At 41.8% G+C, this 27,927-nt stretch overlaps 2 protein-coding genes across 3 annotated transcripts; both read right to left on the bottom strand.

The window, feature by feature from the left end:
- Window positions 1-661: 661 nt before the first annotated feature.
- On the bottom strand, window positions 662-4,894 carry ch25hl3 (cholesterol 25-hydroxylase like 3). Its single transcript, XM_061671140.1, has 2 exons — window positions 4,458-4,894; window positions 662-1,016 (listed from the first exon to the last, which is right to left on the bottom strand). Exons 1-2 carry the CDS (start codon window positions 4,892-4,894, stop codon window positions 662-664), a joined length of 792 nt encoding a protein of 263 aa, XP_061527124.1.
- erlin2 (ER lipid raft associated 2) lies at window positions 927-27,623 on the bottom strand. 2 transcript variants are annotated; one of them, XM_061672920.1, is made up of 13 exons: window positions 27,546-27,623; window positions 26,444-26,551; window positions 24,393-24,474; window positions 19,131-19,177; window positions 18,911-18,972; window positions 18,709-18,834; window positions 18,343-18,416; window positions 16,472-16,530; window positions 14,544-14,635; window positions 14,369-14,458; window positions 13,849-13,928; window positions 10,146-10,327; window positions 927-1,016 (listed from the first exon to the last, which is right to left on the bottom strand). In XM_061672920.1, the coding sequence occupies exons 2-12, from the start codon at window positions 26,548-26,550 to the stop codon at window positions 10,154-10,156; spliced, it is 993 nt and encodes a 330-aa protein (XP_061528904.1). In that variant the 5' UTR covers window position 26,551; window positions 27,546-27,623; the 3' UTR covers window positions 927-1,016; window positions 10,146-10,153. The 2 variants fall into 2 exon arrangements, with proteins under 2 accessions (XP_061528904.1, XP_061528903.1); XM_061672919.1 differs by lacking the exon at window positions 927-1,016 and having other exon boundaries at window positions 6,210-10,327.
- Window positions 27,624-27,927: the final 304 nt, after the last annotated feature.

The following is a 27,927-nucleotide window of genomic DNA, read 5'->3' as shown; positions in this document are numbered from 1 at the left end:
ATAAACTATACAGCATTTTAAACAATAATGACGACTGCCAGTGAAGATGAGGATTGTTGTCAGGATTGATGACAGTCAAATCATATATTTTGAAATGCGTAATTCATAAAAGTAGGAAAGGACAGTCACAGCAAACTCAGATGCAGCATTGGTTCAAACAGAGCTCTATAAAGTAATAACTCAAAGTTCGAAGAAACCACATACTGTTTATTGCTTTTAGATGAAATTATCATTTTAAATGGCCACATATACACATCGAATATATATATTTTGTTGCTATGAAAAAAAAAAAAATAAACACATCGAATACATATATTTTGTTGCTATGAATTTTTTATTTATTTATTATACAAGAAATAAAAAATTTGCAGCATTGGGGCTCATGAGGGTGCAGGTTACAATCCAAGTTCTAGTTTCCTTCCACATTACACAAACATACAAATTAGGTGAATTGAACAAAATAAATTATCCAGAGGTGTGCTTGCTCGATTGCTTGCTCTATTTGGCCTGACTGGCGACCAGTCCAGGGTTTACAATCTCACACCTGCGACCCTGTACGGGATGAGGAGTAGAAATATGATGGATGGATAGATGGGACATTTTGAAATCACGTGCCCTGAAACTGAAATGTCAGCCCCACAGATGAAACATGAATACACCCTCAGTCTCCGCTGTATGTGCCGAAGAGCTGGTCCCAGTGGGTGAAATAGGGTGCAAAGTTGACATTGTGCCGACTATGGTGAGTGTGGTGGTGGGGGGCTCCCCCTAAAAAAGGCAGCAGTCTGTGCAGAGCCCAGGGCAGGTTGTAGCCAGAGTGGTCCTCCACCGCCAGCCAGGTGTTGAGAATGTGGAAGAAGACCTCACTCAGGGGGTGACAGTTCACGAACCAGGCACTGAAACGTGCTAGCAGCAGCAGGGAGAGCAGCTCGGGGGTGCTGGCATCTTGGGCCTGCAGGGCGAAGGGCGCCTGGTGCTGGTGGTGCTGTTGGTGGATGTTGCGGTAGAGCCAAGGGACCCTGAAGAAAAGAAAACAAGCGATCGTCTGTCAAAAATTACCGTCAATAAATGAAACTTCAAACAATACTGCCACATTCGTTGCAGCGCAGTCAAGAGAGTTCCGCACCTCTACAAATGACAACCACAGTAATAAACATATTTTCACTTAATATTGTTTGGGGGGGGTGTGGGGGGGAAGCATAGACAAGTAAGGAATGATTGTAATAAAGTATTTCTCATCAAAGCCCAATGTAAATATACTGTAAAATGCAAATATAAAATTCCTTTTACTAGTTTCATGGGGCGGCACCGTGGACAACTGGTTAACACATCTGCCTCACATTTTTGAGGACCGGGATTCAATTCCAGCCCCGCCAGTGGGGAGTTTGCATGTTCTCCCCGTGCCTGCGTGGGATTTCTCCGGGTACTCCGGTTTCCTCCCACATTCCAAAAACATGCACGGTGAGTTGATTAAAGACTCTAAATTGCGCGTGGGTGTGAATGTGAGTGCGAATGGTTGTTTGTTTATATGTGTCCTACGATTGGCCGGCGACCAGTTCAGGGTGTACCCCGCCTCTCGCCCGAAGATAACTTTGATAGGCTCCAGCACGCCCGCGACCCCTGTGAGGCCAAGCGGTACAGAAAATGGATGGATGGATAGTTTAATGGTAATCCAGCCATCATTTTCTGCACATGAGCCAGTCCCCAATTTTAGGATTTGGGGCTTGGCTAAAACTTAGAAAGACTCAACCTAACTTTGACTTGGTCTTGATGAACTACAGGACTTGAAAAGTCTTGCGTGTTGATTTGAAAATTTACATTTTCAAGATAGTGTGCCATGTTTTGCTTTTGAAAGAAGAGTTCTTTTGTGCAGTGCGCACAAACATGGCAACCCACCAGTATGCTATGATGTGGAGTGCAGAGGCCACCTCATGAAGAAAGTATGACGGAGGGCGCTCTGACGCTCCTCGTTAGGGTCACGGGTGAGCAGCAGCTTGACTTTGGGCGAGAGGTTGAGGTACACACTGGATCGCTCGCCAGCCAATCGCAGGGCACATACAGACAAACAACGATTCCCATTCACACCTACGAACAATTCACAGTAACACTAACCTAACTTGTCCACCGTGCTGCTGTTTAATAGTAATAACGGGTTACGGGTTACATGATACATGCATCCTCCAGCCAAAATGTTTCGGGGGCTGTATAGCATTGTGACAGCTGGCTTTCTGCTTAAAAGAATGCAAACATTGAAATTTCTCCTGATTATATGAAGTTGAGTGGTTCTGTTCATCTCAAAGACATAAACATGGAGAAAGTAAAACAAAGATGAGAAATAGCAATTCCCTCAGAAATTGCATGTGACGCTACAGTATATTTACATTCTATCTGTCATGAAAGCACTGGGGGAGATTACATATACAAATAGGCACTAAAAATATTGGACAAGAAGCCATTTGCTTTTCATCTGTGTAGAATTTCTGGTAAATAACTACTTTGCTGGGAGAATACAAACAATACGTAGCTGTTGCCTTCTGGCTCCGCCTCCTCCGCTGTCTTCCTCAACAGGCAAATAAAAGAGAAGTACAAAGCCAAAACAATAAAATAAGGAAATGAAACGAGGACCATAACCCCGGGTCACTAAATCACAGGACACCATAGCATAGGTGTGAGCAACATCACAGCACCACAGGGGACTTTCCAGTCTTCACCATGTGCACCTCAGACTTTAGATACAACAGAGTCCTGTGTGTGTGGGGGTGTACTGTATAATAATGGCATGTGTAATAAATTGCCATGTGCTGCAAGTTGGACCACTTTGTCGTGATAGACCTCCAAGACTAAGGAATTGGTGCTAAACATTTCTTCCATGAACTACTATCCGTCTTGGACAACGTCAGCCACCCCCTACACAACACAGTGATCAGGCAGAGGAGCATGTTCAGTGGCGGGTTGCTGTTTCTGTCATCGCTCAATAGACAGACTAAAAGACCTTTTGACTTCCGCAAGCCCTAATGGGCCAGATAAACTCAGGGGAGAACCAAGATGTGGTGATTGGGTGCTGTTGGAGTTTCCCCGATGGAAAACTATTCATCGGTGGGGGAAGGAGTTGCAATCACTCCCTTCATTCATTCACACTGCTTGCCACATTGGCCACATCCTCTGTACACCACTGCAGCATGGGAAAGCGAACCACTTCTCTAGAAAAAGATATGTTAGTAACTTTTAGGATTACATTTAAATTTCACTTGCTACACATATTCTACCACTGTTTGCTTGAGTGGCGGTTTTTGGCATGTGCAATATGCGCGGCCGGATGCCGGGTGTTTTGTAACTGCAGTTGATGTCAGAATTTCCGATGGGATCACTAAAGTATCTAACTGCCGAAGACCAGTTTAGGGCCATTTAAGACAGAATATGTAAATTGTTTAAATAAATAAATACATAAGACAATATGTAAATAATATATATAAATAATTTTTAAAAATATATAAATATAGTATATAAATATTCAATGTTTGCCCAAAAAGTCCAATATTGTACAGGATTAATAAATAACTGAAGATTCATCCATCCATCCATCCATTTTCTTCCGCTTATCCGAGGTCGGGTCGCGGGGGCAGTAGCTTGAGCAGGGAAGCCCAGAGACATAGTCCCTCCAGTGTGTCCTGGGTCGTACCCGGGGTCTCCTCCCAGTGGGACGTGCCGGAACACCTCACCAGGGCGGCGTCCAGGAGGCATCCTAGTCAGATTCTCCCCACCGACTCACAACATCCTGAACCGAGCTCAGCAGCGCCCCATTCTCACTCTACACAGTGTTGATGGTGCACTGCTTCCCCCTCCCGAGACGCCGTACGGTGGACCAGAATTTCCTCAAAGCCATCCAGAAGTCGTTCTCCATGGCCTCACCGAACTCCTCCCACGCCCGGGTTTATCTCTAGCGACCACCATAAACTACGGAGATAACGTGGTTGCACAAGTGCACAGACCCTCTTATAAATTGGGATGTGGCTGTGCTCAGGATTACCTCCAAATAAATCTCTGCTGTTCTAGTAAGCCTTCCCTGGCATTTTGTGATTGCATCTTACAATAGAACGCACGGTCTGCAGAGAGCTTCCGCAGCATCAGAGGGGTCTCATTGTCCAAAGGTATTAGAAGGATACAAGAATTACAAAGCATTGTTATATATCATAAATGTATCTCTCCCAAGGACTCAAATAAATGCCTGTCACAAGCCAAAAGGAAAGGAAGACATATCAAAACATATTTTTTTTAAATGAAAAAAAATTGGCTGCAGCAAAAAGGGCACTTTTTTCATCCCTCACAAAAGGGAAGGTGCTTGAGCACGTGCCCTTATGTGTGCACGTGCCAGATATTCTCTTTTTTTAAAATTTATTTTTGTACTTTTGGTTGGCTAGAGGTCTACTCGTGATCCCATGGCATTTTTTTTTTTTGCTCACCTGTGCAGGGAGAGGTGCAAAAAGAAAAAGAGCGTGTCAAAAAGCAGCAAACAGGCAAAGACGTCCACAAAAATCTGCCAGTTGGTTGGAGACGACTCGGGGAGCTGAGCGGGACCCATCGGTTTCTGGAGGAGCGCGGTGACGGGGAGCACGACGGTCAGGTATTGGACCGCGATCTTCCACAGACACGCCAGCCACGCGCGCAGAGGCGGCGGCGGCGCGTCCGCGGAGATCCTCCACGCGCGGAGCCGCTCGCCGCCTCCGAAGAGGTCCAGCACCAGGAAAGGTGCGCAGAACGTGACGTGGGTTAGAAGAGCGCAGAACGCGGGCAGGTAAGGGGAGAGTAGAACCCCCTCGTGTTCACTCCTCACGGAGTCCCAGAGGCTCTGGAGCATTGGCTCACATGGCTTTCCACGAAGCGTGAAAGGCGCGCTCATCTCGGGGTAACTGTGTGCATCTCCATCCAGATCTCCCGATAAGTACTCGGAGTCACTTTCACTTTCAGGGAACCGTCAACGTTCCGGAGCAATAGTCAGCCTAAACCACACCTTAAGTCAGGATGAGTATTCCTTCAAAAAGTACATTGTGGTTCTATTTCCCAACATCAGCTTCCACTGGCAGGAGAGTGGGGATGCTGCGCCCCCCAATGTTTTACAGCCAAAGCAGTTGGAGGAGGGGCACGTACACTGCAAGACACGGCTCTGAATTCTTGAAAAAAGGTCAATTGTGGCTTTTAAGTGACGGACTTGAAAGCACTTCCGGCATGATAAATTAAGTCAGGATTTATTTATTTATTTATTTTTTAATTAAATGTATGAAGGTAATACCACTCGGCTTTTAGGCAGCAAAAGCCCGAATCTGATTAGAAAAACTAAGATAGAATCACGATGCATATCGTGACTTATTGCTCAATTCTAAATCTCTTGAAGAATTTGTAACCCACACATCATTCTATCATGGGACATAATAGAAAGAAAAGATTTGTCACAGGTAGGCCTCTCAAAGTCTGATCAAGTATTAGAATTGACTCATTCACATGATTCAGTTTATTCTTTGAAATTATTTTGCACTGACGTTTGGGCCAATCGTAAGAATGGACTATTGACCTTCAGTAGGCAACTCTTTTCCTCGAGGCAAACCTTTACTCATCTCATGAGTGCGATGCAAATCAACAAAGAAGAAAACTGATTTTAAATTCACTATTCGCCTGCTACTTGTAGTTATTATACATTATGGTTGACAATAGATAACAGGATATTTTGTCTAAACAATTTTCAGATTGTCCGTCACACAACTGTATACTGACAGATAACCTTGCTTGCCAAAGATGATAATGATAAGAGTAGATGCAATTCACTGAAAGTTTCTTCGGTCAAATAAATCCAGTATTTATTTTGCCTTTCTTATATAACATTGTCAATTTAGCACAAATACAAACCACGCCCCTTTAAGATAATCAGGATCACCAGAGAACAGAGGCAACAACATACAGTACAATAAGTTCAGGACAACAGACATTAAATGGCAGTTGTACTGGGTTACACTCCAACTGTTCTTAATTGCTTGCGTCCGCTCACCGTGATACCAGAAACACTCAAGCAAATGAATTCATGTTTGTGGGATATACCTTAAACAGGTCTCATATATTTCTATGTTCTGGTACCCTTAAGCTACAGTAGGGTCCAGGAGTATTTGGATAATGATGGAGACTATGAATTTACATTTATATACCATGAATGAAGAAAATGATGCAAGAGGAGTGTAGATTTTTTTTTTTTTTTTTTTTTAACCCTTGAAGAGTTTCCATGTTTGTCATTTAAGGAAGTATAGTGGAAACGGGATAAAACCCTCCGATATAACAGATATCGGATAAAACGGACCATGGGGACCAAAGAATGTGTCCAAAAATAGTTTCCATTTATCACTTCAATGGCCGTTGACAGTCTGTTAGTTCCATAATTGGCCACGGTTTACTGGCGGTGACGCGTGTCTCCGGTTCATAGATATCCAATATGACTAGATCCAACTAACAGACATGTCAACTTGGTGGCCATGTGGAATGTGACATTTCCACATGACTGCTATGACGTCAGGAGTTCATCCATTACAGTAGCATATCGAGCTTAGTGCTCTGTGGTGCAGAGAGCGCTCACATGGCTGGCTGCGGTGTTAACACGAAGAGGAATACGACAAGTCTGTAGAGTCTGGAACATGCTATTTTTGGTAGAGTAACATTTTTTTTTTTTTTCTCGTCAAATCTTTTGGCTTTGGCAGCAGAGTTGGAACTAGGAAGCACTTATTCTTTACAGCTTATGACAGCGACTCGCCTATGAGGAGTACGTCAACTTCTAAATAAAGTACACCAGCGGTAAGTTTGGATTAATTGAGAAACTTTTGAAACATTTAAGCTTTTTTTATATTTACAATAGCTTCATACTGTACTGTGCATCTTAGGCCCCTGAAAAAAGTACAAAACAATTTTGTACTGTACAGTAGTATGGTGAAAAAGTGCTTCAATGTACCGAACAATCGGCTATAACAGACGACCTCCTGTCACTATTAGTCCGTCTTATCGAGGTTCCGCTGTATAGCCATTTTATGCGGAGTACATTCATGTTCAGGGGCTCAATAATATTTGGACAACTGACTCACAAGAGGTTAAAATGGCCAAGTGCAACCTATTTTGTTGTAACTTCAAGACAAATGCAGCAGATAAGTCTGCTGTTGACATCAGGTACTGGAGCCATCATTAAGATGTAAAAACAGTATACATATTATTGTACTTAAAGACCACAGAGGTACATGATGATAATCTGGAGAAGGCATATCTTCCCCACACAAAATCTACAATCAAATGCCTTCCTGAATGTAAATACAGTGTGTACAACAACACGAAGCCGGATTAAATTTTGGAAGAAAACATCAAACAACAAAAGGAACAACTCATGATCCAAATTAACATAATTAGTCAAACATGGTGGAGACAGTGTTTTAGCAGTTTAAATGGCTGTTAATTGAATGGGTTTAGTGATCTTTATTGATGCGACTACTGACAGAAGTAGCATAAATAGTGTGGTGTGTGGCCAGGGGTGTCAAACTGATTTTCGTCACGGGCCACATTGTAGTTACGCTATACCTCAGAAGGGCATTTTGACTGCCAACCAATATAAATGTTTAATCCCCTCATCATATTACATATACATTACAAACTGATGGATAATTGACTAGTTTTAGTTTTAGACAGAAGGATAATGATTTGTTCCATTACTGTTCAAGTTACCGTAAAAGGGGTTTGGTAACAAAAATAATGCTTGCAATATAAACACACTATTTATATTACAATTTAGGTACACATTTTAGCAAGAATAATGGAAGTTGACATGATTTACTTTCACGAGCCACATAAAATGTATGGCGGGCCGGATCTGGCCCCAGGGCCTTGAGTTTTACACCTGTGCCCCATACACTCTGCTCACATTTAGCCAATGCTTCAAAATTGATGCACGTAGTGCATGTGGTAGATTACCTGAAACATATTGGAAAAAAATATATATATAGACATGGAATATTCTTCAATAAATCAGATTCTGTCTGATCTCAACTTAACAGAGCATGATTTTCACTTACTGAACAAAAAGGTTAAGGCAAAAGACAGAAGTCATGACCTAAAAACAAGTTAAAAGAAGCAAAAAAAGGGTAGGTGACAAGAAGTGAAGGCCTGGTAAAGCACCTCCGGAGATGAAACTCAGATTTGGTGACGTTCTTGGACTCCAGACTTGAGGTAGTCATAGATTGCAAAGAATTTTTCATCCATCCACATAAAAAAAGATAACTTCTTATTTATCTTCCTTTGTCCAAATACTTGAGGCCAGTCAACATTTTGAGAGTATACGGTCCAAATACTACTGAGCCCCTGAATATAGTGTTAAGTACAACAAATTACTTGAATCCTATTCTGATTAACTGTGACGTATTAAAAAATAAAAAAAATGCACAAAACTCATTTTCCAAATACTTCTGAACAAAACTGAATATGTCATTTGTCAGTAGCTCTGATAACAAAAGTACAATTTCAAATATTTGTTCAACTGTAGCATATTATAGGCAGCTTTTCACAACAGAACACACTCACTTTCACCTGACCAAATTTTGCAATGTAAAAAAAAACTAGCATTCACAATAAAACATACCCACAAACACGCAGACTGTTCCATCAATAGAACTCAAATTTTATAGTTAAAGCCTTATATTCCAAGTCATACTTCATTGAACTGTTTTGCTTGGACTGGAACAAAACCATCTTATGTCTGCCATTGACAGAACCCTCATGTCTGCATAGAATAATGCATCAACAATAGGGGCTCAAGCAAAATTCCTGAGTGGCCTCTATCGCTGTGGTTAAACACACTAGATTTGTCCCATTCATACACAACTTGTAAAAGATCACACCCAATGTGGGGAAAAAGGGTTTACCACACTGCTACTGTATATGTACCCACTGCAGTGTAAAACAGAAAAAGAAAAGATGCAAAAAAGATGACAGAGTAGGGACAATTTTGGTCCAGACCTGTATTTTGAAGTCGAGGCTGACACGATTGGTCCAGACTTGTACTTTGAAGTAGAGGCTGACACGAGAGTGGATTTCAATGCCCACTACACCTCCCACTCCCACAGAGATTGATCCCAATCCCGAGCCAAAAATTTTACAGAATCCCGCAAATACCATGTTTTCTTCTCCCGTCATGGTTTCCACTCCCGGTGACTTTGTTGTCATAGCTCCCACTCGCTCCCGGTGATGTTCATTGCCTCTCCTGCCCAATCCCATAATTAACAGTGAAATTCACTCATACCCCACGGCAGCCAGTGGGAATTTTGAAAAAATGTCAGCCTCTACTTTGAAGCAAGTGAGAGTTTACAACTTTTGTCATGGAACAAGTAAAGTGAAATTTCAGTGATTTAGTGATGACGCTGGCATTGGTTCTAGTCTACTTCATGTAAAAAAATGGGAAATGATCAGTAAATGCTACGAGCTGCTAGACTGTGACTGAGGTCCAGTATATGACACACAACAACACCATTATAATCTTTTTTTTTTTTTTTTATACTGAAATTTGATTGGATGATGAAATGGATTGGGGAATAATCAAAGTAGGAGCTAGTATTACCTTAAAAAAAATAAGAAAAAAATAAAATTAGCACTTGAAAGTTTGGGTTTACAATATTTTTAGTTTAAACAGAACTAGATTGCATGCATTTTATAACCAATCAACTAATTGGTCATTTTATAATAACATTCAAAGGCCAAGGATGAGTAAGATTTGTTGGGACGGGGTTATATGAAGTGGAAAATAATTGTAATATATTGCAAGCATTAACGATTGCTTGTTGCCACACAAGCTGTGTTCATTGCTTGCTAAAAAGAATTGGGTGCATGTGTATAAACTCTCTTTTTCTCCACCTCATATGCACCAACAGTGATGCTATGTAACATTTTAGGCCACCCTGAAAGGGTCCTATTCTGAGGTTTTCCATACCTACTGAAACACAGATTTTTTTTTTAAAGCAGTGATTCTGAGATACTTGTAAAAATAAGGGCCCTGGTCAGCAGAGAGTCTCTGGGCTGGAGGTGAAGCTGCCTGCCATCATCTAGTCCACCACCCCTAGGTGGATGTCTAGGACCCAATATACCTTCTTTGCTAATCCATGTCCAAGATCTGCTCTGCTACAAGATCCACAGCTGCAGAGGCCTTTAGTGAGGTCCCAGCAGAGTCCAGGAACATCTGGGGTATGTCTTTCCCAAAGTAGATTTTGCTGTTGGCGGCGATGGCCTTGTACTTCATCAGCTGCAAGTATTCAGGTGTTAACTTCAGCTGCACGAGAGGAAACAGAATGGAAATTTTCAATTGTTAAACTCAGGTTTGTGCTGGCCCCTGGTGTGGTTTGTTTTGTTAGATGGGACCAAATCCATAATTCAGATTTGTATGGTTACAAATGTACTCTGGTGTGGTAAGTAACATCACAATCAACAACTATGAAAAGCAACAGCCTGAGGTTGAGGTTTGTCTTTAAACAACATCATAGTTACTACAGATAGTGGACAGCTCTGGAAAATAAATAGAGCAAACAATACTGTATTTATGTATCTCTGGTTATACTTGTGTTTGAGTGAGATAAATATTTTTGTCCTATTCTATAAACTACTGACTAATTACCCGTGCATTAAAAAAAAAACACCTTCATTTAGAGCATTTATTTGGAGAAAATGACAACTGGTCAAAAGGATGCAGTGCATTTAAGATCTCAAATAAAGCAAAGACAAAAACAAAAAAGTACATCTCTAAACAACGCAATAGTGCACTAATGTCTGAACTGAAAGAAGAAGTTTTCTTTCAAAATAAAACATGGCTTGATTGACACATCCTTCAGAAATACACTTCTGACCGATTCGTGTCGTACATCCCCAGTTTATCAAAGATACCTGATACCTGAAATTTTACACACAGTACCAAACACCGCCTCTTGGCATGGAATTGAATTCAACAGACATAGAAGCCAGCATTTTATCATGGTGGAGAAGTTTGTGTGTCCCAGTGGTCCGAGAAGCTGATGGAAGCTTTGTGTGTCGGTTAGGAATCTCCAACATGAGTTGGCTCCGATGTGGGGGGGAAAGGTGCCGGTCTGACTTGGAAGACCCAAACGTATTGTGAGGGTCTGTTGGAAACATCTGGCAGAGTCCCGTCAGAAGGAGCTTCAACTCTCACCTCAGACAGAACTTCGCCCACGTCCAGGGGGATGCAGGGGACATTGAGCCCGAGTGGAGCATGTTCCGTGCCTCCATTGTTGAGGCGGCCGACCGGAGCTCTGGGCCTGTTGTGGCGGCAATCCCCGAACCGGTTAGTGGACACCTGAGGCAACTGATGGCGAAGACGAACCCAGCGTTGGTGGTCGCTGAGGCAAAAACTTGGGCGTGGGAGAAGTTGGGTGAGGTCATGGAAAATGACTTCCGGAGAGTTTTGAGGAAATTCTGGTCAACCATCCATCGTCTCAGGAGAGGGAAGCAGTGTGTCAACCCTGTATAGTGGGGACGGTGCACTCAACTCAGGACTTCGTGAGTTGGTGGGCCAAATACTTCCAAGACCTTCTTCATTCCACCAACACACCTCCCCATGAGAAGGCTAATTCTGGGGACTCTGAGGTGGGTTCTTCTATCTCTGGGGTTGAGGTCACTGAGGTGGTTAAAAAGCTCCTCCGTGGCAGGGCCCCATGGGTGGATGAAATCCACCCTGAGTTCCTAAAGGCTCTGGATGTCGTGGCACTGTCCTGGTTGACACGCCTTTGCAACATCACATGGACATCAGGGACAGTGCCTCTGGATTGGCATACCAAGGTGGTGGTCCCCCTTTTTAAGAAGGGGGACCCAGAGGGTATGTTCCAACTGTAAGGGGATCACACTCCTCATCTCAGCCTCCCTGGTAAGATCTATTCATGGGTTCTGGAAAGGAGGGTCCATCAGGACGTTGAATCTCAGATTCAGGAGGAGCAGTGTGGTTTTCGTCCTGGCTGTGGAAAAGTGGACCAGCTCTACTCCTTCAGCAGGGTCCCCGAGGGTGCATGGGAATTCACCCAACCAGTCTAGGTGTTTTGCGGACTTGGAGAAGGCGTTCAACCGCATCGCTCAGGGAGTCCTGTCGGGTTTGCTCCGGGAGTATGGGGTACCGGACTCCCTTGATACGGGCTGTTCGGGCCCTGTAAGACCGGTGTCAGAGTTTTGTCTGCATTGCCAGCAGTAAGTTGGATTCATTTCCTGTGAGAGTTGGACTCTGCCAAGGCTGCCCTTTGTCAACGATTCTGTTCACTACCTTTATGTATGGATTTCTAGCCACAGCCAGGATCTTGAGGGGGTCTGGTTTGGTGACAATATCACATCGCTGTTTTTTGCAGATGATGTGGTCCTGATGTCTTCATCAAGCTGGAACGGTTTGTAGCAGAGTGTGACGCGGCACTGATGAAATGCAGCACCTCAATATCTTAGGCCATGGTCCTCAGTCAGAAAAGGGTGGAATGCCCCTCTCCGGGTCAGGGAGGCGATCCTGCCCCAAGTATCTCGGTGTCTTGTTCATGGGTGAGGGAAGAATGGAACAAGCGATCGACAGGTGGATTGGTGCAGCGTCTGCAGTGATGCGAACTCTGTATCGTTAGTCGTGGCGAAGGAGGAGCTGAGCCGTAAGGCGAAGCTCTCGATTTAAGTTCCTACTCTCACCTATGGTTACGACCTGTGGGCCGTGACCGAAAGAACAAGATCGCGGATACAAGTGGCTGAAAAGAGTTTCCTCTGCAGAGTGTCCAGGCTCTCGTTTAGTGATAAGGTGAGAAGCTCGGTCATCTGGAAGGGGGTCAGAGCCGAGCCACTGCTACGAGAGGAGCAAGATGAGGTGGCTCCGGCATTTGGTTAGGATGCCTCCTGGACGTCTCCCTTGAGAGGTGTTCCACCGGGAGGTGGCACTGGGGACAGCCCAGGACACGCTGGAGAGACGACTTGGTTGGCCTGGGAACGTCTCGGGATCCCCCCAGAAAAGCTCAACGAAGTGACTGGGGAGAGAGAAGTCTGGGCTTTTCTGCTTAAGCTGCTGCCACTGCGACCCGACCTCAGATAAGCGGAGGAAAATGGATAGATGGATGGAAGAACATCCAAGGCAAACAGGTCCTAGGTGAGGGGCAAGACAAAGTACGATTCGAAAGATCTTATGATGTCATAAAACGAACTTGCATTTAGACGCGGGTCAGCAGGTCCCCTCAATGGCCTGAGGGTGTGACTTGAAGACGAGCACCTGGTGGCCGGGCCTGCACCCATAGGGTCTAGCCTGGCACTGCCCGAAGAGGCAGCCGGACCCCTCTTCCCATGGGTTCACCACACGTAAGAGGGGCCAAGGGGGTCGGGCGCATTGTGAGCTACTGGTAGCCTAAGATTGGGGGGACCCTGGCGGTCTGATCCTCAGCTACAGAAGCGGGTTCCAGAGACATGGAATGTCACCTCTCGTCAGTAAGGAGTCAGTGAGTTGGTGTGTATGCTAACGCACAGCTTGGACTGTAGAACTAGTCCTTTTGAGAGAGTTTGGGAATCTCTTCCATTCTGTAGTTGTCAGCAGTGACGGGCGCCAAGCAGGTATTGGCATATTTACGAACCCCTGGCTCGGTGGTTAGGGATCACGCGTGAAGACGAGAGCGTAGCCTTCCTCTGCCTTCAGGTGCGGGGGATGGGTACTGAATGGTGTTTGTGCCTATGTATCAAACAGCAGCTCAGAGTACCAACTCTTAGCATCCTTGGAGGGCATACAAGAGAGACTCCCTCATTTCGGCAGACTTGCTCACCCGAAGATGTGTTATCTCTTACCTTGTTGGCTTCTGCTGCTTTCAGTGCAGTGTAGAACTCGGCATCAGCTTTGGCCTTCTGCCGTGCCAGGAAAGCCCCATCTAGGAACCACACACAAAGCAGGAAGGTGGCCTAACACTACAACTGTGTGCATTGCTTGAATTGTCTTGCAGGTAAGTGACATTGATGAAGTCATAAGGTTTATTGACTATATTAATGTCCCCCCCCCTATCATTAGAGTTTTTCTTTGTTTAATCAGCTAGAGCGTGAAAGAGATTGCATGATCCAAACAATTACACACTTGCCACAGCAGAGAAAGAATGTGGATCTGTTGAAAGCCCCAACTGTATTCGTGAGTCCGCATGAGCAGTCTCAATCGGACTGTCGCAATGGGTTACCCACAGATAGTATTAGGCAGACATTAGTCAATACACTTTTATTGCAGCTGTGCACATCCTGCTGGGACTTGCCAAATATCTTTTGTTGCAGAGAAAAAAAAAAAAAAGTATCTCATATAAAAATCTGAGCCTAGGATACAAACCTTCAATTTCTGAGATCCTTTTCTCGGTTTCCTTCTCCATGACTTTTTGTCCAAACTTGATTTCTGCCACTTGGGCCACTTTTTCTGCCTCTGAAAGACACAATCTAAATTCAGACTATTTCTTTGAGCTTTTGTAATTTTTACATGATTAGTGTTTAAAACAATCCCATGTTACCAATCAGAGCTTTGATCCTTTCTGTCTCTGCCTCTTTCTCAACAACCTTCTGTGTCTGCTGGGAGATCAACAGCTTTGTCTTCTCACTCTCCCTGTGGGAAATATGCATCCTTGAACACTGAAGGCTACAAATCGGTAAAGCCAAATTTGTCTTGTAGTCTTAGCCAGGCACTACGTGTTGTCTGTCTCAGACGTGTTGACTGTTCCAAACCGCCGACCTTTTTAAAAAATAAATAAAACTTTATTTGCGGTTGTACTACGTCAAGAAACACGTGACAAGGCTAAAAATAAATTAGCTTTTGGATTCAAATATACTGTACACGATGGCGACGCAGAGTAAATGTCTTTTGCGGAGCCGATCTGCGAATTATAACAAAGCCGATCCGCATAAAATGCTAATTATGGGCCGATACCGATCAGGCGCATCAGATCGGTGTAAAGTCTAACAATAATAATAAGAATAATGCATTACACTTTTTTAGACACTCAAAACGCTTTACAATTGGACACATTCATTCACTTCAGTCACACCTGGTGGTGGTAAGCTACTTGTGTAGCCACAGCTGCCCTGGTGCAGTCTTTTAGAAGCATGGCTGCCATTCTGCGCCTACAGCCCCTCTGAATACCACCAAACATCCAACCACATTCATTCATAGGCAATGTGGGTAAAGTGTCTTGCCCAGGGACACAACAACAACATGCACTCGGGCAGGGATACGATCCAGTGACCCTCCGCTTTTAGGGTGTACTCTTCTTATCCTCTGGGCCATGCTGTCCACAGGATGTCAAAAATTAATTTTAAAAGATTGTTCAAATGAATGCATACCAGGTGTATTTAATTAATCTAGATTATATATTCACTGTCACTAAAATACTTTCCTTTGCACCAGTTGTATGGGTACTGCTGTGGCAAATTGGACTATATTCTTATTTTATACCTCTGTCTTTTCTTCCTGCTTACAGTAGATTAGATGCTAATATTACTCTGGTCCCCCTGAAACGCTACTTTTGTGTTGTATTGTTACTTTTTTGGTTGCTCCCATTTTTGTTGGTAATGGTCAATATTGCTATCCATCCCATTCAACCACAAACTATTTTTTATTTCGGTTACGTAAATAAATATAATTGGACATATTCATCAATATATATTTAGAACGTTTTCTTTCCTTTTTTTCATAAAACAGTACTGTATTTGTTTTAAGTTCATGAATAATTATATTTTAGCATGACAAATATTTGGGTAAAGAGCAGTATGTGGACACATACTGCTGTACAGTATTAACCACTACAAATTATTTGGGTAATTACCAATGCTCTTAATTTAGGGCAGTTGTGGCATAACCTTTACATTGGGTGGTGGTCTACATTTGTTTCACTGCAAGCTACACATATGAGGCGAACCTGTATACTAATTGGCAAGTGGAATTCGATGGCTTGGTAATGAAGTGCTGCTGCCTACACGAGTCAATCACGGGGAGAATCAGCCGGCTGTGGCTTTTCTGTGGTTGTTCGCAAGTGTGAATCACTCCTGTGACTGTAGCTGGGATGGAGTCTAAGACAATAAATGTCTAACAATACCAGGAAAAGTTGCTTTCACTTTTTGGAGAAAGAGGCACGGAGAGGGATCTGAATGCTAACTAAATATACTATAGCAAGTCACTAAGTTGGCACCCGATGCTACATTCAGAGTTCAGGTTGTTAGCGGGTTGGGGTGAACAGTTTCACAGTTGCTGTGACAGAGGACATTATGGTGATTCTTCAAGTCAAACTAAGACACTAAAAGATTTACATAAACAAGCTGTGGTTTCCTCTACAAGATTTGGCAGTGTGTGCTACAAGAACATCTAGTAGAGGGACAAAACATGCAATACAAACGTCGGGGCCAAAGGAACATTCTATGCTCACACATGAAACTAAAGAAAACTCACATGAGCTCGTAGTTTCTGCGGATACTCTCTGGGATGTTGGGCTTTGTGACACGTACTGCCTGTAAAGCAGAAATGCACAACCAGACAGAAGAGACTGATTAGCTCTAAGTAAAATGTTGCCTAAGAAGTGGTCGCCACAAGAAGAGGTATAATAGGGAAAGGCAGATGTCGAGGAGCCCAGATGTAAAAGCTCAACATCAAATGTGACAAGATTACTGGTTTCCCAGAAAGAGCAGAAATTGTTATTTCAACTGGTTTTGGTTATTTATAGGAAACGTCAGGCCTGGATAATAAAACTCAAGGGAGAGTGTAAAACACAATGAAATGTGTCTATGAGTTCGAATGGGGTTCTATATTAACACTAGCAAAAAAAAACAAAAAAAACTAAGAACTATGTCAACTGAACTAAGCCAACATAAAACTTCTGAGGTGATGGTCACGCATATTTTCACAAAGTATTGTGGTATAACACTATCTATAAAAATGGATTAAATCAAAAGATTTCTGATAGACATGAGTTCCATAAAAGCAGCGGATACTTCAATACTGTCACAAACATTTGGGATGAACTACAACAGCGACTGTGAACCATTAGGTCATCCTGTGCGACATCGGTGACATCTGACCACACAAACTACACCACAGACAGACCAAACCACACAGACTAGGTGTTGAACTGAAAAGTCGACTGCACCACATGCAATGACGGTTATAGCTTGAGGTTGTTTAATTGCCAAATACATTTTTTGGCAATGACACAGACTCCTTGCTGAAATGAAACGGGCGATGGGTTTGCACAGCAATCTAGCAGTGGTGCCTCAAAAGTGGTGTGCATTACGGCATCGAACTGTTCAATTTTGCTCTCATCCGAGCAGACCATAGTCTCCCAGTATTTAACTGGCTTGTCCAAATGTTGTTCAGCAAACTTTAAACGAGCTTTGACATTGTTTTTATTTTTTCAGCAATGGGGACTTGCGTGAGGAGCATGCATACAGACCATGGGGGTGGAGTACATTACTCACTGTTTTCCTTATGACAACAGTACCTGCTACCAGGTCTTTTTGAAGCTCTCCACAGGTGGTCCTTGGCGCTTGGAAAACTCTAGTGATTATTCTTTGAACTCTTCTGTCAGAACTCTTGCAAGGAGCACCTGATCGAGGCAAATTTATGGCTTTCCACTTACGTATTATGCCACCAACCGTGCTCGCTGGAACGTTCAGAAGCTTAGATATCCGCCTGTAACCAGTGCCATTATGTTTTGAAATAATTAGTTTGCAATGGTCTTGAGACAGCTCTCTGCTCTTACCCATTGTGGGATGGGTCCCACACCACCAACGTTTAAAAAAAACAACAACTATTGGTTGTCAAATATTTACGGTACTATGTCAAAAGATACGCGACGAGGCTAAAAATAAACTAGCTTTTGAATTCAAATATACTGTACAAGATGGCGACGCGGAGTAAATCTCTTTTGCGGAGCTGATCAATGACATCACACCGATTCACATTGGTGTTACCTTTCACTGTTGCACCAGATCCAGCTTTTATAAGCATTGCATGACTTGTTAAATAATGGCCTCATTTAAAATAATAAGGGTTATGTTTCAATCCCGCAAACAAAACAAAAATAATAGGGGATACGATGACAGTTTTACTTCCCCCAAAATGTGTGGTCCTGTATTGAGGAAAATTTAAGTGATAGCCTGGAAAAACCCATTACTGAAATTGGAAATCTCCAGTAAGGTAAATTCAGCAACAGATTTTGATGTGCAGCATAAGAGTGTTACAATACATAGATAATACAAACAAAAACGAATACATGACTGTGTGCTTGAGTCATCATGTATTTGTGGTGACCATTTTCACTGTACCTGGATGATGAGACCAGGTGCCATGCTTGTTAGATCTTCTTGCAATGTTAGTTTCAGGTTTTCGTCGATTTGGTCTGAAGAGGAGAGTGTGGGTGTGCATAAGAGAATAGGACTTAAACTAGCACCACAGAACAGCAACAACAATAAAAACAGCAGCAAGAGCAACAACAACGTAGACTACGTATGTGGACCAAAAGTGTTGAGTTGGTCCCCCCCCCCCCCCCCCCCCCCTTTTTTAATTTTTTTTTTAAGATAAAGCGTGTCTGTGTAAAAGTTCAAAGTTTTGCTCCAGTCAGCCTTCCTGTGTGGGGATGAATGTTCTATTAAAGCATTGGTTATTAGAGTCGTGCCACTTTTTGTACCTACCAAACAGGCCAATGTAGACCTCCTGCAGAGAGTGAACACTGCAGAACTGGTTGAGTTCATGGTGAACCTTATTGAATATTAAAGCTTTGTCGTAATCTGCAGTGAAATTCCTTACTATGTCAAACACTGTAGAGGAAGAGAGACATGGCATCAAACACACAACATGCCGACTTTCTGATCAAATAGTTTTTTCATTGTTTACCTGCTGTGGGAACAAGGTAGTTCACAACCTCTATGCGGTCAAAGTAGATCATCACTCCTCCACTGAAAGAGGTTTTATTACTTTTATTTAGTGAAACAGTGAAAACGATGCCAAGCATTTTCTTTACAGTTTGAAGCATCTTGAATACATTGTGTCGTGGAGCATTGGTATGAGACATCATGAGGCCACATACGAAACCACTTAAAACAATCAACCCTACCTAGTGCCACAGGGAACGTTTTTCACCTCATCTGTCTGCAGCGTCGTCTACAAGGCAAGAAAAATTCCTCATTTTCCTGACAGGTGTCAAATCATATTTACCAAATGACATGACCCATAGGGAGAGAACTGAGTACACAAGACAGGTCAGAAGTTTACATACACTCATCATGGGCATGGACGTCATTAATTTGGGTCTTAATGATTTTTTTCCTCTAGAATGGAATAATTATACAATGTACACCACCATGCCCTTAAGCAGTGTAAAAGTAAACTCCACCTATAAAATATAATCATAAGGTATGCTTTAATATGTTAATATGAGGAAATATCACAAGAGTAATTACTGTACAATTTGTTAATATACAGTCCAACGTCACTAGACTTTCACTAAGTGTTGTATAAACCTCTGTGTATGACAGCATGTTAAAGGAAATAGTCAGTTTCCACAGGTTTGCCTCGTAAGATAGACTGTTATTAGCATTATAAATGTGATATTAAAATAACATTTGAAGAGTATAAAGGTTTTGTTGCAAGTAGGGTTGGGCATCGTTTGAAATTAAGAGATTCCGGTCCCGATTCAGTTTCCTTATTTCGATGCGGGTTTCAAACGATTCTCGATTCCGATTTTTTTACGGGGCTGGGTCAAAAAAAGTTTAGAATGGTTTAAATAAAGGGTGTCCTAAGTATGAGCATCAATTTTCTTAGCAGCCCGCAGCATAGACTAAAATGAACATTTGCCTCTGGGTTCTTTATAACCAGTATCAATATCAAACCTATGAACTCAAAGGCAATGTGTGTGAAACTAACCTAATTGACAATATTAATTAATGTTTCAGGTAAAAGTTAAAGAAAGCATTGTTAAAATTGTTATTTGGGACCGTTTTATCATGTCAAATGGTTTATATGTGCAGGTTTTAACTTGACTTCCTTTTTTAAGCTTGTATCTTGAAGGGTATGCTCAGCCTTTGGCACGAAAAGTAACTTCACATGATTTTTATTTATTTATTTTTTAAATAAATGGATGGAACAAAATGCTACAAAATGTTGATTCCTTTCCTTACCCGCCAATGAGGCACAAGGTTAGTGTTTGTGATACTGTGAGACGTTTACAGGTCACAATTTTTCTCACTAAATATACAACCCCAATTCCAATGAAGTTGGAACGTTGTGTTAAAGATAAATAAAAACAAAATACAATGATTTGCAAATCATGTTCAACCTATATTTAATTGAATACACTAGAAAGATAAGATATTTAATGTTCAAACAGATAAACTTTGTTTTTAGCAAATAATCATAAACTTAGAATTTTATGGCTGCAACAGGTTCCAAAAAAGCTGAGACAGGGTCATGTATACCACAGTGTTACATCACCTTTTCTTTTAATAACATTCAATAAATGTTTGGGAAGTGAGGACACTAATTGTTGAAGCTTTGTAGGTGGAATTCTTTCCCATTCTTGCTTGATGTACAGCTTCAGCTGTTCAACAGTCCAAGGTCTGCATTGACATATTTTATGCTTCATAATGCGCCACACATTTTCAATGGGAGACAGGTCTGGACTGCAGGCAGGCCAGGCTAGTAGCCGCACTCTTTTACTACGAAGCCACGCTGTTGTAACACGTGCAGAATGTGGTTTGGCATTGTCTTGCTGAAATAAGCAGGGGCGTCCATGAAAAAGACGTTGCTTGGATGGCAGCATATGTTTCTCCAAAACCTGTATGTACCTTTCAGCATTAATGGTGCCTTCAGAGATGTGTAAGTTACCCATGCCATTGGCCTTAACACAGCCCCATTACCATCACAGATGCTGGCTTTTGAACTTTGCGTCCATAACAGTCCGGATGGTCCTTTTTGGCCCGGAGGAGACGACGTCCACAATTTCCAAAAACAATTTGAAAGGTGGACTCGTCGGACCACAGAACACATTTCCACTTTGCATCAGCCCATCTTAGATGAGCTCGGGCCCAGAGAAGCCGGCGGCGTTTCTGGGTGTTGTTGATAAATGGTTTTTGCTATACATAGTAGTTTCAAGTTGCCCTTAAGGATGTAGCGCCGAACTGTATTTACTGACATTGGTTTTCTGAAGTGTTCCTGAGCCCATGTGGTGACACATGTTACACACTGTCGGTTTTTGATGCAGTTCCGCCTGAGGGATTGAAGGTCACAGGCATTCAATGTTGGTTTTCGACCTTGCCGCTTACATGCAGTGATTTCTCCAGATTCTCTGAACCTTTTGATGATGATATGGACCGTAGATGATTAAATCCCTAAATTCCTTGCAATTGTACATTGAGGAACATTGTCCTTAAACTATTTTACTATTTTCTCACGCACTTGTTCACAAAGAGGTGAACTTCGCCCCATCTTTGCGTGTGAATGACTGCGCAATTCAGGGAAGCTCCTTTTATACCCAATCATGGCACCCACCTGTTCCCAATTAGCCTGTTCACCTGTGGGATTTTCCAAACAGGTGCTTGATGAGCATTCCTCAACTTTCTCAGTCTTTTTTGCCACCTGTCCCGGCTTTTTTTTGGACTGTGTTGCAGCCATAGAATTCTAAATTAATGATTATTTGCTAAAAACAATCAGGTTTATCAGTGTGAACATTAAATATCTTGTCTTTCTAGTGTATTCAATGAAATATAGGTTGAACATGATTTGCAAATCATTGTATTCTGTTTTTATTTATGTTTAACACAACGTCCCAACTTCATTGGAATTGGGGTTGTACTTCCAAAGGTGCTATTGACCTGAAAATTTCACCAGATGTTGGGAACAACCCAAATAAGCCATACATATAAAAAGAAAGTAGAACAAATAAGCTGAGTGTGTGAAAATGTGAAATGACACGGTGAAAAAGTATTGAACACATGAAGAAAGGGAGGTGCAAAAAAGGCATGGGAAAACCAAGACAACACCTAAAATCCATCAATAAACAGCAATCCAGCTCCTTGTCAGTGCAAATGAATATCAGCTGGTTCAGTCCTAATTGATAGCCTACAAAAAGGTCTCATTGCCCAGGTGTGAGTCAAGACATCTTATGATGGGTAAGAGCAAAGAGCTGTCTGAAGATCATCGCAAAGTAATTGTTGCTAAACATAACGATGGCATGGGTTACAGGCACATATCTAAGCTTCTGAACGTTCCAGTGACCATGGTTGGGGCCATAATATGTAAGTGTAAAGTGAATCATACCAACATAAATTTGGAGTAATGTACTCCACCGCCATGGCCTGTATGCACACTCACCACACAAGACCCAATTGCTGAAAAAAAAAAAAGCATGTCCAAGCTCATTCAAAGTTTGCTGAACAACATTTGGACAAGCCAGTAAAATACTTGGAGAATATAGTCTGGTCTGATGAGAGCTAAATTTAATTTTAAATTTAATTTATTTGGATACCATAATACACATCACGTTTGGAGGGGAAATGGCACTGCACATCACCCTTAAAACACCATATCGACAGTGAAGCTCGGAGGTAGGAACATGATGGTGTGGGGCTGCTTTTCAACAGATGGTACTGGTTAACTTCACATTATTGAAGCAAGGACGACTGGGCAAATGTACCGAGACATTCTTGACAAAAATCTGCTGCCATCTACGAGGATGATGAAAAACGAGGGTGTACACTTCGGCAGGATAATGACCCAAAACATATTGCCAAGTAAACTCTCAATTGCTTTCAAAGAAAAAAAAATAAAGCTGCTCGAATGGCCCTGCAAATCATCTGACTTTAATCCAATTGAAAATCTATGGAAAGAACTGAAAATCAACATCCAGGAAAGAAGCCTTCAAGATTTGAAGACTGCTTGTGTCGAGGAATGGAATAAAATCACACCAGAGCAATGCACTAGTTTCTTCCTAAAGGAGGCGTCTTGAAGCTGTCATTGCAAACAAAGGCTTTTGTACAAAGTATTAAATGAATACCAGTTAGCTTGTTCAATACTTTTCCCCTGTGTCATTTTACATTATTACACACAATGTCTGTTTAATGTCACTTCCAAATAAACTGAGAAATAGTTAGCAGTCATAGCATGTTATAGAATTTTTATAAATAAAAACTGAAAATGTACTATATCCAGGCCTGTTACGATAATTACTATATCGAATTATCATTTAATAACTATAAATGGACACGATATTTTTTTCTGGACTCGATAAAAACAGATTTACATGAGTGTTTGTTTACATACGTCATCGACATTCAGAAGCAGACTGAAAGAAAGAATTAGCGTACTCGAAGCTATGTTTTCTGACGGCTAGTCAGCAACTGTGCAATTACATCAAGTTGAGTGGCATAAATGGAATTAGTTCCAAAGTCTAATGCCACAGCAGTGTTTTATGAATATCTTAAATTCAAGCCAGATGAACGCGGTGACTGGCGAGTCCGCTAATATCAACGACAATGAGCTGGTATGTCGAATTTTATGAAGTTGTAACAAAAACAACATAAACCTCAACGTAACAAAATCAATTGAAAACACAACCATCCCACCTGATTTCTTTAGCTGAGAACAAAAAAAGGGGCATTTCCCGTTTCCTGTCGGCTTGCAAGCCTTTGCCCAACAATGCAAATGTAAACATGACAGCATATATAGCGCACGCTCACATATATAGTATAGCGTTACTCGCTTCACAGGAAAAGGCATGCAGCTATTCAACATGTTGGGAAAGCAGTGTTTGTTTAATGAAATGCTGAAGACAGTACAAATCATTGCAAAATAGGTTGCTTATTCTGGTTGCTGAGCTGTTAGTTACTTTGCACTTTTTTGAACCAGCCAGGAAGTTGATTGGCAGTATATTGGCTTTTAAGGTATTGCGTCTCTAGATCTCTGTGCCAAATATTTAATATTTGTTCAAGCGCAATTTTTGTGCACAGAGCCTGAGTCTGTTTATTTGTATTTATACTGAATTATTATGCTTGCGTTCTTATGCTCTAATGTCATTATATCAGTGCCATAAAAAAACAACAATATTATTGTTTGTTGTGAAAGTTTTGGGGAAAATATATCATCCTAAACAGTTTGTTATCGTGACAGGGCTAACTATTATGTTATCATGATGTAAATGGCCTATATTGTGATAGAATTTTCCCAGCACTAGTCCTCTTTAACAATCACATATTGGCGTTGTGTTGATAATGCCATGTTTTGCACAGAAAATAGAGGTTTTAATTTAGAGTTTGTAATGTTTTTTTTTCAATGATGCAATACACAATACATGATCATAGAAATATAAATTCACTTGAATCACCTGGACAGACTTGTAGGAGGTGATAAATGGAAGCATAAGATGGAAACCAGGTCCACTCGTGGTGGACAAGAGAGCTCCTCCCCTGTTTCACAAACACATGGGCATTCATTCAATGAATCTTGTGAAAGATTATAAAACAAACAAGTAACAAATTTTTCAGTTGCGATGAAGCAAGACACTGAAGCCATTAAAACCCAATGGCCTTAAATCCGAACAATGTTAGACAACCAAATTTACAAGGAAAAATATGGCTCAAAAGTCAGCTCGACATGAGCACACTTTACTACACCTCAGTTCAGAAATTAAAGTACGGTAACTTTGTAGCCAAATCTCATTTCTTTACAAGCAAACACACACACACACACACACACACACACACACACTGGTCATTTAATTAGAATAGCATGAAAAAGTTGATTTCAGTAATTCCATTCAAAAAATTCCATTCATTGAAACTTGGATAATGTATATATATATATATATTTTATATTTAAATGTTGATGATTAGAACTGACAACTAATGAAAACCCCAAATTGAGTATTTCAGAAAATTAGAATATTGTGGAGAGGTGCAATATTGAAGACACCTGGTGCCACACTCTAATCAGCTACTTAACTCAAAACACCTGCAAAAGCCTTTAAATGGTCTCTCAGTCTAGTTCTGTAGGCTACACAATCATGGAGAAGACTGCTGACCTGACAGTTGTCCAAAAAATGATCATCGACACCTTGGACAAGGACGGCAAGACACAAAAGGTCATTGCTTAAAGAGGCTGGCTGTTCACAGAGCTCTGTCTCAAAGCACATTAATAGAGAGGCAAAGGGAAGGAAAAGATGTAGAAAAAAAGTGTACAGGCAAAAGGGGTAACCGCACCCTGGAAAGAATTGTGAAACGAAACCCATTCAAAAATGTGGGGGGGCTTCACAAAGAGTGGACTGCAAATGGAGTCAGTGCTTTAAGAACCACCACGCACAGACATATACAAGACATAGGTTTCAGCTGTCACATTCCTTGTGTCAAGGCACTCTTGAACAAGAGACAGCGTCAGAAGCGTCTCGTCTGGGCTAAAGACAAAAAGGTCTGGGCTGCTACTGAGTGGTCCAAAGTTATGTTCTCTGATGAAAGTAAATTTTGCATGTCCTTTGGAAATCAAGGTCCCAGAGTCTAGAAGAAGAGAGGAGAGGCACAGAATCCACGTTGCTTGAGGTCAAGTGTGAAGTTTCCAAAGTCACCGATGGTTTGGGGTGCCATGACTTGTCCTGGTTTTGGTCCACTGTGTTTCCTTGGGTCCAAGGTCAATGCAGCCGTCTACCAGGAGGTTTTAGAGCACTTCCTGCTTCCAGCTTTTGACCAACTTTATGGAGATGCAGATTTCATTTTCCAACAAGACTGGGCACCTGGACACAGTGCCAAAGCTACCAGTACCTAGTTTAAGGACCATGGTATCCCTGTTTTCATCCCTGACCTCAACCACATAGAAAATCTATGGGGTATATTGAAGAGGAAGCTGCGATACGCCAGACCCAACAATGCAGAAGAGGTGAAGGCCACTATCAGAGCAACCTGGGCTCTCATAACACCTGAGCAGTGCCACAGACTTAGACTTATATCCTTAATATGGTGGCGTGAAAACAACCCTGTCGCTTTCAAAGCATCAAGTTGTGAGGAGCGAAAAAAGTTGAAACCAACAGGCATGAGGATCCAGCATGTGTGTGTGATTTGCTTTATTTATTTATGTATTTATTTTTTTGGCACCATTGATTCCAAAACAAGGGCCAGTCTCAAGAGGGGTTTTTATGATAAGAGAAAAACATCAGTCATACTCTGTCAAAAAACAATGTTTCTTGTTGTCAAGTCTTAATTTTTTTTTATTTCTTCATTCATTCTCACATGAATGTGACTAAGAATGCAACAATGTAAACTGTCTGAATAAAGATTTTATTAAGATGTCTTTGGCAAACAGATTTGAAACAGATGGCTGTCCTACAGCTAAGCAGGTTAACTGCTTTGCACACACAGAACAGGCAAGCGTGCTGGAGTGCTCACTCACCTGTAGTACACTCCAGTGTGACCTTCATCGATCTTGTGCATCGAAGATAAAAGCGCTGCTCCAGCAAGAGCCACAATAATTGAGAATATGGCACCCCACTGTGCCATCCTAGAAAGCAATATAGTCAGACAGCATGTGACAATGAGTGGCCAGTTCAACTGTGGTGTCCAAATTAAAAAGGCGACAGAACCAGAAACTCTCCCCCCAAAATTGTCTTTCTGACCTGCATCCACTCAACAACACACCGTAACTAACACATACACATATGCACTGTTTATCTCCACTCAGCTAAGGCTTATCCTGACATTAGCTGGGACTCAATAACCTTGTCACCCTTAAAGAGGATTGGCTATAGAGCATCTCTGGCTATAAAATGTATTGAAAAAATTTCATATGGGGAATCCCTCTGGACAGAGTTCGAACTGTGGTGCTTGTGGATATGTTGCTTTACCTCTTATTCGGGACACGGAGAGATAAACTGATCAATCTGCAGCTGACTGGTCTCATTAGCCAAAGGTTTAAAAACAAAACGGCGTGCATTTCAATTTCCATCTGTGTTTTACCAAAACGTACTTACGGTGTGGCGATAGCGCACCGCAAGTGGACTTTAGAGGCATTTGCACGCGTGTCCGCTGAACTAGTACGCCCATAAAATACCCAAGAATTTGAAGTTAACATGATCTTGACTAAAATAAAGCTTCTGCCGAACCATGGTAATAATTTAAAGCATTTGCTCCCACTGGAAGACTACTAAACAGGCTTTGCATTAGTTAACAAACAATCTCGAAAACAATCAATGGAATTAGTCTCCAGGGATATATAGCAGGGGTTGCGTGGTTGAAGTTTTATTGTTTTTATCTCTTCTGTAACGAAAACCGTATTTTAAAAATACGTTGTTATGCATACCGCAAGTTATCGTGGTGTCACAACCTTGTCTTTTCGTCACCATTACAACACTAAATGTGGGCAAATGGTCTTTGAGCTTTGCGAACGATACCATGCAATGTCTTCAGAATAAGTTGCCATTGAGATGGTAGTTACTTCGCATATTGTTACGGTATGTATATTTCAACGCGTGGTGTCCTTTCTGTGAAGTTCTTACCTTCAATTTGGTACAAATCGATGCTAAACACTAAAAGAGCTCGCAAGCACTTGCTAAGACTTCTTCCTCACAATGACTCAAACGACGAATAGGCGCGCTACTGACCTCTAGTGGACGAACAGCTACATTGCCAGTTCAATACTACGATAGATAGATAGATAGATAGATAGATAGATAGATAGATAGATAGATAGATAGATAGATAGATAGATTTTATTTATCCTGCGAGGAAAATTACATTACACACCAAACCTGCCCGCACCAAAGCCAGGCGAATGTACCACGACACCATTAGTGACTAAAGAAACAACCAGCTGCTAAAATTCGTTGCAAATGCTTTACCCACTAAAAGCAGCAGATGGCAGCAAAGACCGGACAACAT

The sequence above is a fragment of the Phycodurus eques genome, chromosome 3 (genome assembly GCF_024500275.1).
Source record: "Phycodurus eques isolate BA_2022a chromosome 3, UOR_Pequ_1.1, whole genome shotgun sequence".
NCBI classification, from domain to species: domain Eukaryota; kingdom Metazoa; phylum Chordata; class Actinopteri; order Syngnathiformes; family Syngnathidae; genus Phycodurus; species Phycodurus eques.
This window is presented reverse-complemented; position numbering and strand designations above follow the sequence as displayed.

Bases quoted from the DNA above. Each gene is read 5' to 3' on its own strand.
- ch25hl3 (XM_061671140.1), bottom strand. From the start codon at position 4,894: ATGAGCGCGCCTTTCACGCTTCGTGGAAAGCCATGTGAGCCAATGCTC. The intron at 1,017-4,457 runs GTGAGCAAAAAA...TCTTTTCTTCAG, and splicing joins TTGCACCTCTCCCTGCACAG to GGTCCCTTGGCTCTACCGCA.
- erlin2 (XM_061672920.1), bottom strand. From the start codon at position 26,550: ATGGCACAGTGGGGTGCCATATTCTCAATTATTGTGGCTCTTGCTGGA. The intron at 19,178-24,392 runs GTGATTCAAGTG...CTTGCCTTGTAG, and splicing joins CCTCCTACAAGTCTGTCCAG to ACGACGCTGCAGACAGATGA. The intron at 13,929-14,368 runs GTTTGTATCCTA...TGTGGTTCCTAG, and splicing joins AAGGATCTCAGAAATTGAAG to ATGGGGCTTTCCTGGCACGG.